Source organism: Nelumbo nucifera, chromosome 1 (genome assembly GCF_055504915.1).
Source record: "Nelumbo nucifera cultivar China Antique chromosome 1, China Antique-T2T, whole genome shotgun sequence".
Taxonomy (NCBI): domain Eukaryota; kingdom Viridiplantae; phylum Streptophyta; class Magnoliopsida; order Proteales; family Nelumbonaceae; genus Nelumbo; species Nelumbo nucifera.
This window is the reverse complement of record NC_142649.1, coordinates 166,876,087-166,885,619: the sequence shown is the minus strand read 5'-3', so window position 1 is coordinate 166,885,619 and position 9,533 is coordinate 166,876,087. Positions and strand designations below refer to the sequence as shown.

General features: G+C 37.8%; 1 protein-coding gene across 3 annotated transcripts; it reads left to right on the top strand.

Moving 5' to 3' along the window:
* Window positions 1–2,046: 2,046 nt before the first annotated feature.
* Window positions 2,047–9,286, top strand: OTP86 (Tetratricopeptide repeat (TPR)-like superfamily protein). 3 transcript variants are annotated; one of them, XM_088895118.1, is made up of 3 exons: window positions 2,047–5,776; window positions 5,856–5,945; window positions 9,183–9,286. In XM_088895118.1, exon 1 carries the CDS (start codon window positions 2,102–2,104, stop codon window positions 4,958–4,960), a length of 2,859 nt encoding a protein of 952 aa, XP_088751244.1. In that variant the 5' UTR covers window positions 2,047–2,101; the 3' UTR covers window positions 4,961–5,776; window positions 5,856–5,945; window positions 9,183–9,286. The 3 variants fall into 3 exon arrangements, with proteins under 3 accessions (XP_088751244.1, XP_010279265.1, XP_088751243.1); XM_010280963.3 differs by lacking the exon at window positions 9,183–9,286 and having other exon boundaries at window positions 2,047–5,334; window positions 5,524–5,776; window positions 5,856–6,179; XM_088895117.1 differs by lacking the exon at window positions 9,183–9,286 and having other exon boundaries at window positions 5,856–6,179.
* Window positions 9,287–9,533: the final 247 nt, after the last annotated feature.

Below are 9,533 nucleotides of genomic sequence, written 5' to 3'. Positions count from 1 at the left end.
TGAGTATGATTTGTTCTTGAGATTCTTGATTAGGGTTTTAATTTTTAGAACAATCTTGACCGAATTGTTCTTGCATTTGTGATTACTTTAATTGCTTGAGAAAGTATTAGGTAATTAGATCATCTAATCAAGAAACGGACTGAATGCATTTTAGAGATAAATTGCATGATTCGGTTGGCAATCATTCATACCTGAATTGTTGACCTACGAATTCTTGTTCTTAATGCATCTTTGGTGAGTAAAATTCTGATAGAGATATAGGATTTGTCATTCAGAGATAGGGTGGGCTGCGCTCGAGAGATGTCGCTCATAAATTAGGGTTTCACCAACCCAAGACTGACTTCACCTCAATCGGATAGCTTAAAGATTTGATTGCTGAATTGGTTCTGTCAATTCTTGTATGTAGTGACTTCTCTTATCATTAAGAGTGGTTTGATCCGAAATTAATTAGGGTAGTTTGCTTGTTCTTACTTAAATCATGAGGGGCTAGGTTTTTAGTGTTAGGGACTAATGCTTGATCATGCATTGAATTTCATTCATTAATAAAACCGATGAGGTTCTTGTTATATTGTGTTATTTGTGCTGATTACTTACCATTGATTGATCACCAATGATTCGTTCTTTAATCAAGATTATGCATCAAGAGATGATAATCAAGGTGGAACTAATAACACTTGTTCGGCCAATAATTAGGTAGAGATATCATTTGTTGGTAGGATTTCCTTATAGGTGTATTAACAGCTTGTGTTTATGCAAAGATGATTTCAATTGAGAGAATGAGAATTCCTTGATTGCAATTCCATTTAATTAAACATAGGTTTAGCTAATCGACTCTTGAGAAAGATCAACTAGTGCTTTTAGGAAACACCTTGGATTATAACAACACTCATGAGATTTTATTAGTATTGAATCTTGATGATCGTGATAGGAATAATCCCTAGCAACTTTGTTATTGATTTCGTTCAAGTTCTTGTTTCTGTCATTTAATTTCCTTAATCAGTAGTGCTAGTCTAAATTCCTTAATTCGCAACCCAATCGATTATTGCTTTAAACAAGTTGGGAAGAAATTTCTAGGTGGCTAAATAATTCATTCCTCTTAACAACGATTATGTAATCCTTACTATATTACTTGCACGACTCTGTACTTTTGCGGATAGCAGTCAATTTCTCATTTCTTAATTTTTTAAATAGTTCCTAATTCCCAAAGTTCATAGGAAAGTTAAATATTTTAGTTTTACAATTTTACTTAGAAAAGAAATCAAAATTTTCAAAAAAATAAAAAATAAAAAAAAATAATGCAGCCCGGTCCAAGCCCACGACACAGTCTACAGCCCGGCCCGGCTCAGGCCTGCGTGCTGGCATGGCACGGCACGGGCCCGTGGCAGCTCACGGGCCAGCACGGCACGGCCCGCCTTTAGGGCGGGCCGCCCATGCGTTGTGTTGTGCTGGCCCGGCACGACCCACTTTACACCTCTAGCTCTACGGTCTCTCTCAACCTCTGTTCTCATACCTCCCTCTCCACTCTCCGATCTTTCAGTAAATTATTCTGTAAATTCAATTTTGATTGGACTCCATTGAAATGGATTCCCGTTGCATGTTTAAGTTGTTTTATTTTGAAATTTTGAAGAAGAATAAAAGGTAAAATAATCTTTTTTATCTTTTTGTTAACAGACGTTGACAATAAGGAAAGTATTAGTCAATTGTCAGAAACAGTGCGTTAGTCAATTTTTAAACAATAAGGATACAATTAGTCAATTAGCTAAACAAATAAGGGTAATTTAAGAAATTTACTCTTATGATATCCAAAAAACACCTGACCAATCAATTGGAATCATATACTTGATGGCGAATCAGTGTTATTTATCAAAATTCATGAGTGGATTTTGATTGGTCAAAACTCTTTCCATACCATATCTTTTCCATATCATAGATTTTATTATTATAAGTTTTAATTATTTTACATTTTTACTTTCCTTTATAAATCCCGTACATCGCACGGGTCACCGCTATTGCAATCAAGAGCCGGGGAAATAGGCTTCTGCGCTTGCTTACTCTCTTATCCGTTTAGATGTAATTGAGCTTTTCATGCAGCACGCCCATTATGGCCAAGGCGCTTCTTCACTCTTACTCATCCTTAGCCACCTATCCTACCTTCCCCAAAACCCAGAAAAGTCCATCTCTCCAACTCTCCAAACTCTCCGAACATCGCGCTACTACTACGTCTCTCAAAGAAATCTGCAAGAATGGAGATCTCAAAAGAGCTTTTCTCTCTTTCACTTCTTTCTTTGCCAACCAAAGCCCCCCTCCATTTCCTCTAGACGAAGCTTATTCCTCCATTTTAGATCTTTGTGCCCTAAAAAAAGCAATAGAACAAGGTCAGCAAATCCATGCCCACATTCTGACATCCAATTGCGCCTTTGATTCCGCGTTTTTGAGCACCAAACTTGTCTTCATGTATGGAAAATGTGGAGCTCCAATGGAGGCTCAGAAGTTGTTCGATCAAATACCCCACAGAACAATTTTCACGTGGAACGCAATGATTGGTGCTTATGTTTCAAATGGGAAACCCTACAGAGCACTTCAATTGTATCGGGAAATGCGGATGTTGGGAGTTACTCCTGATGCTTGCACCTTTCCTTGCATACTTAAAGCCTGTGCTGGGCTCATTGATCTTCAGTCTGGGGCTGAGATTCATGGTCTAGCGATCAAATGTGGGTTTGGCTCTTTTCTATTTGTTGCCAACGCACTTGTGGCGATGTATGCGAAGTTCAATGATTTTAATCGGGCAAGACAGTTATTTGACAGGATGGTAGTCAAAGAGGATGTTGTGTCATGGAATTCTATAATCTCAGCATACTCAGCAAATGGCCAGCCTCTTGAGGCACTGAGGCTTCTCCGGGAAATGCAGAAGGGTGGTGTTTCCATGAATTCATATACTGCTGTCGGCGTTCTCCAAGCTTGTGATGACCCATCCCTTATTAAATTGGGTATGGAGATCCATGCCGCTGTCTTGAAATCCAGTTTGTATCTCCATGTTTATGAGGCCAATGCACTGGTTGTCATGTATGCAAGATGTGGTAGAATGGATAAAGCAGCAAGAGTGTTCAATAAGATGGATGAGAAGGATAATGTTTCATGGAATTCTATGCTTTCAGGTTTTGTGCAAAACGAACTTTATGACAAAGCTGTTGGATTTTTCCATGAAATGCAGGAAACTGGTCAGAAACCTGACCTGGTTTCAATCATAAATATTGTTTCTGCTTTAGGTCGGTTGGGGAGCCTGTTTAATGGGATGGAGTGCCATGCTTACGCAATTAAACACGGACTACATTCTGATTTGCAGATAGGGAACACACTTGTTGATATGTATTCCAAGTGTTCTTGTGTAAGTTATATGGAGCGTGTGTTTTACAACATTCCTGATAAAGATTTGATATCGTGGACAACAGCCATTGCAGGTTATGCTCAGAACAAGTGTTATTTGGAGGCCTTGAGAAAGTTTCAAGAGGTACAGATGAAAGGGATAAAGGTGGATGAATTGATGATTGGGAGCGTCCTACTTGCCTGTAGTGGATTGAGGTGCACTTCCCATGTGAAGCAAATTCATTGTTACATAATGAGACGGGGGTTATTTGATCTTGTGCTGCAGAACATTGTTCTGGATGTATATGGAGATTGTGGAGATATTGAGTATGCATCACGAATGTTTGAGGAGATGAAGGATAAAGATATTGTGTCTTGGACAAGCATGATATCTTGTTATGTCCATAACGGGCTCGCTGATGAGGCGCTTGACCTCTTCTCTGATATGATGCATAATGGTATTGTACCTGATATGGTATCAATAGTTAGCATACTCTCAGGTGCTGCCAATTTGTCTGCTTTGAGGAAAGGAAAAGAGATACATGGATTCCTCACTAGAAGGGACTTCGGTTTAGATGGATCCCTTGCAAGTGCCCTTGTGGACATGTATGCAAGGTGTGGGACCATAGATAGCTCTTACAAGATATTCAACAGAATTAGATCCAAGGACTTAATTCTGTGGACTAGTATGATCAATGCATGTGGAATGCATGGCCGTGGTAAGGAGGCAATTGGCTTGTTTGAAGCAATGAAGGAAGCAAATCTTATACCTGATCACGTTACCTTCTTAGCACTACTCTATGCATGTAGCCATTCAGGATTGATCGATGAAGGGAGAAGATATCTTGAACTTATGAAAAATGAATATCAGCTGGAGCCATGGCCTGAGCATTATGCATGTCTGGTCGACCTTTTAGGACGTGCAAATCGTTTGGATGAGGCATACAAATTTGTGAAAAGTATGCCAATTGCACCAACAGCTGTTGTATGGTGTGCTCTCCTTGGGGCTTGTCGGGTTCACTCTAACAATGAACTGGGAGAAATTGCAGCACATAAGCTTCTTGAACTTGATCCAGAAAATCCAGGGAATTATGTGCTAGTTTCAAATGTTTTTGCTTCCATGGGAAAGTGGAAGGATGTTGATGAAGTTAGAATGAGAATGAAAGGAATGGGATTGAAGAAGAATCCTGCATGTACTTGGATTGAGGTAGGTAATAAGGTGCATGCTTTCACTGCGAGGGACAGGTGTCATCCACAAACACAAGAAATCTACTTGAAATTGGATCAAATGACTGAGATATTGGAGAGTGAAGGAGGTTATGTGGCTGACACAAAGTTTGTTTTGCAGAATGTGCAGGAAGAAGAAAAGCTTAAGATGCTTCATGGCCATAGTGAGAGGCTTGCCATTGCATTTGGTCTGATTGGAACCTCTGAGGGTACACCCATCCGAATTACAAAGAACCTCCGGATCTGTGGCGACTGCCATGTGTTCACAAAGATGGTGTCAAAGTTCTTCAAACGAGAAATTATCATGAGGGATGCCAACAGATTTCATCATTTCAATGGTGGGGTCTGTTCTTGTGGAGATTTTTGGTGACTTGAGTAAATACTTAGGAACTGGTATATGAATACCTCTATTACACATGGACCTTCAGTTATTGATCACTTAACCCTAATTCTGCCTGAAGATTGCGAAGGATTGTGCTAAGAAAACAACTGCATAGTCAGATAAAGGGCTTAATGGTTGGTCACAGCATGTACAACTAGCCGTGCTACAATTGCAAAGGAAGAGTTTAAGAGAGAATCTGGAGGAAAAGTTTACTGCTCTTGTCCTTGATGGAATTCTTGCGGGGGGGAGCTATGGAGTATGTTCGAGCAATGGGACTTGGCTCTTGATAGAGTGCAACTCTGCAACGGGAAAAGAGGATACATGTAGCAAACCTCAAATTTTAGGCTGCGTTTGGAAACGAGGTAAATACCGGTTCAGTGCATTATTGCACCCCAGTCCACAATTCGATGTGTTTGGAAACGTTGTAAAAGCACCCCTAAGATCGATGTAAAATCGCAAACATGTCAGGATTTACATTGATTTTGGGGTGAAAAACTACTTCGATTTTTTCAAAGTAAAAATTCATGCCCTTCTTTCATTGAGGGAAATAGGCGAGGAGTTTACTCTCATCCACCAGAACGATGCGGTCGAGTAACGGCTATTTCCCATTCACAACGTCTGAGACCTGAGATTCTGAGCATCTGAGCGTCTGTCCGAGTGTTCGAACCTCTAGCTATTTTCCCATTCAAGTTGCTGGCAACTTCTACATTCTATCTGAGTGTCCAAGCTTCTAAGTCTGTGTCAGAATCCAAGAAATCATTTCGGAGAACAGTGAACCTCTTCTGTCCACTCGTTATAGTGCTGGTGAGGTTTCTTATTCATTTTTTTTTTCCATCTGACAAATCAAGTAGATACTGATCTAGTTTTTTTGTTGTTTTTGTAGTTTTTCTCTTGTTTGAAGCTTCTTCAACCTCGTCATTTCCAGATCCCCTTCAACATACCCATTTCCAGGACCTTCTTAGACCACTTGAAAGTAAGAAATAGAATGTTCCTTACCTATTTAGTGAACTTGCTTTTTTTCTTTTCGTTGTTGGATTCTCTTCTGTTTTTTTCATTTTCTCAATATGATCTGTAGTTTTAACAGATTTGGGAAATTTTTCCCGTATCTTGTAGTAACATTTGCAGATATGTACCTTTGTACAGATCTATTCAACATTTCCCCTGTATTTTGTAGTTATTATTAGATCTGTAAAATATTTTTCCTGTATTTGTAGTTATTATTAGATCTGTTCAACATTTCCCCTGTATTTTTTAGTTATTATTAGATATATTCAACATTTCTCCTCTATTTTGTAGTTATTATTATCAGCCCTTTGAATTGCATTTTGTATCACATGCATTGATACTTTTAACCCTTCTTGGATCAGTCACTAATTGACATTAGATATGCACAAATATGAATTAGATATGTATCTCTGTTCAATTAAGTATGAGAATAAGATTTTCTTCTTGGAATTGCCTAAGGTTCAACATGATCCTAATCGACCTTATACATGCACAAATACTACAAATGATTCCTTCCCACCCCTTGTTTAGCTAAAACATCAGCAAAAGAATTTGTGTGATGATGAATCAATTCTCATCTTTAATTTAAGGCAAGTATTTATGGAGTGGGGAAAAACTTGAGTATTTCTACTGATTATTGCATCTGTCTTACCAATTTGAAGTTTGAACAGCAAGTCAGTGATCTAACAAACTAATTACTGCTAAAACAGAGAATGCATTTTTTGGGTGATGTAGATGCCAGACTAAAGAGTAGGGATATCATTCCCAGACCTGGCCCAACCTGCACCTTGGATTAGAAATATAGGCCTGGGCATGGCCCTATATGAGCCTGGGCTTTCTGAGCAATCATGCATAGGCCTAGATCCAGAAATTTGCATACCATGCCAGGAATGATAATCCCTATCAAAGACAACAAGAATTGGATTCACATGCAGGTTATAGTTCAAGCACAACAATTCTAGGCTAATACAGAACAGTAAATAGCATCTGAATAAAGCAATTAAACAATGAATAATTCAGTTTCTGAGAAACTGTAATCATAAAATCTAGTCAAGGCAGATCAGTTCAGGAGACTCAACCAGAGCATAGATCATGGTTCTTCTTCATAGAGTAAAGATGATTTATATGAGGATTACACTAGGATGGAAATTGAAGGGGACTCAGAGGGAATTATTGGCTCAATGAGGGAGGGAGTTAAGGAATTGTGGCATTTGTGAAATTTTACTAGGGAAGCTAAATTGGCTTCCTGAGTGAACCTGGATCAGTTAAAACCAGCTGTTAGTGTGATTAGTCAGGTTTCCAAAGATCTAAGACTTTTTGGGGCTTAACTCTAGCATTATAGTATTTTGGGCCATACATAAGCTGCTCTACTTTAATTTTCTTTGGATGTAGATGAGCTAATTAAGGCCAATATTGGTTATTGTTCATTGCTGGAATTCAGGTACTTTTCTTGCTCTGAATGTAACTCACTGTTACTGATCGATATAAATATATAAATACATAAAGACATATCATTAATACATATGTATATATACGGACATATACACCTACATGGACACACATATGTGTGTGGGCCCAGGAGTCAATGTCTGCCAATCAGGTTGTTTAATAAGCTTCCTTGAATGACCCATTAATTTTCCATGTGGCAATCTAATTGGATGCCCCAAAAGGACCCAACATGTTTGTCTTGCTGGACAAGATTCATGGGGCAAATTTCAGCCTCAAAGTACTTTCCACATGTCAATAGAAGTCTTCTTTTCTGGACAAGTTTACAATAAAAAGTTGTAAATACAAACTGCTAATATTTGTCTGGGAAACCACCAATACAAGGTGGAGTATATGGCTGCTATGCCCTGGAGAGTTGAACATTTGGCCAATCCCTCCACATGAAAAAATGGGGTAAGTTGTGTAGGGAACTACCTACTTAATCAGTTTTTTTCCCTGTTAATAAAGAAGAAATCAATAAACTGATACAGAATCAAATATAAAGAATATTAATTAAACCACCTACACTTTAAACCATTAGCATCAGATGATTTTAACTTTCCAACAATAATCTCTCCTACAAATGGCCGAAACATAATCAATCAGAACTGCACCTGCCAGGATAAAATGACATGATGAGTCATCTGAAAAGGGAAAAGAAATAAGCAAAACCTTAATTGTTTCTTGATTCTATCAGGGGAAAATAAGATACAGACTATCTAAATATCATTATAAGTGGTCCTTGCTGATTTTTACTTCTTAAGTGGTACTTTCTGGACTTTTCCTTGTAAGCTTGTTCCCTTAGAGTGCTTATTTTTCATGCAATCATTAGCCTTCATTAACAAGTTCATACCTCCTCAGCAAACTCTACCTTACACCAAATGGATGTAACTCCAAATTCTTCTGCTTCAGCAGTGTGTAGGTGGGGAATGGTTCAGGGTGGGATAAATGGGTGATTCAAATATTATAAATGCTAACAGATATAGAAAATGAGAAAGCTATTGAGAGTTTTAGAGCTTATATTAAATATTGAATAATGTTAAGATTAGCCATGTTTGTGTTTGGAAATAATGGACAAGACATCTTCAAATCATTACCTCAAATCAATATCTGGGCCTAGGAGTGATATGTAAAATTCTAATCAGAAATTTGCATTAGGGACAACTTGAGCTGCTGTATTCTCTTCTTGCTATCAAATATTTTCTATAGCAAAGTTTTTTTTTTTTTTTTTTGCTAATGAATACAAGTATATTCTGCTGGCTATCCAAAAAAACAAAAGTACAAGGCTTTATTGGTGTCTATGGTATACCATTGTTAAGAACATTACTACTCTCTAGTACTGCTTTCTGTACTTGTTGATCCAGGATGATTGGTGTCTATGGTATCGGAGTTATATGTCTTTTTTTGTTAACATAGAGTTTATATTTAATTTGGGAGTTTTAAGGGGCTGCGATATATTTGGAAATTGGAGATATTAATTTTTAGTAGGCATTTAGCTATTACCTTCTAACAATTTCATCAATTATCAGTGATAAGAGGTGCCATCATTTTTGTTTTTGAGGGGGGAGGGGGACGGGGGTATTGGGTGAAATTCCTGATAGGAATTAATATTATTGTACAGCTAAAGTATCTAATTTCTGCTTTTTAATTTGTTACACCAAAATATTCGTTGAGAAGCTCCCATTAGAAGATCCATAATGAATATCCTTGCCTATTACAGGTCAGAGACAAGGATAGAAGCTCATGCAAGCTATCTCTTTGTGTATAATTGTTGAGACATAAATTCATGTACATTCTGACATTAGAGATAAACTTTTATGTTAATATGTAGTTTGCTATGTGCATATCATTAGTCTTGTAGTTTTGCAGGTCCTGAATATGTATTATATTATTGCTTTATGGAAATTTAGACATGCATCCAGAACCTTACCCTTTTCCTATTCCCTACTTCAAAACGTCCTCAAAGCTTTACTAAACAGGTTATACACCTGTTTTATTCACTTCCAAATGGAACAGCCATAAGTTTGAAAAGCAGCTCCAGGCTCCCAACCCATATTTCTCACACCATGCT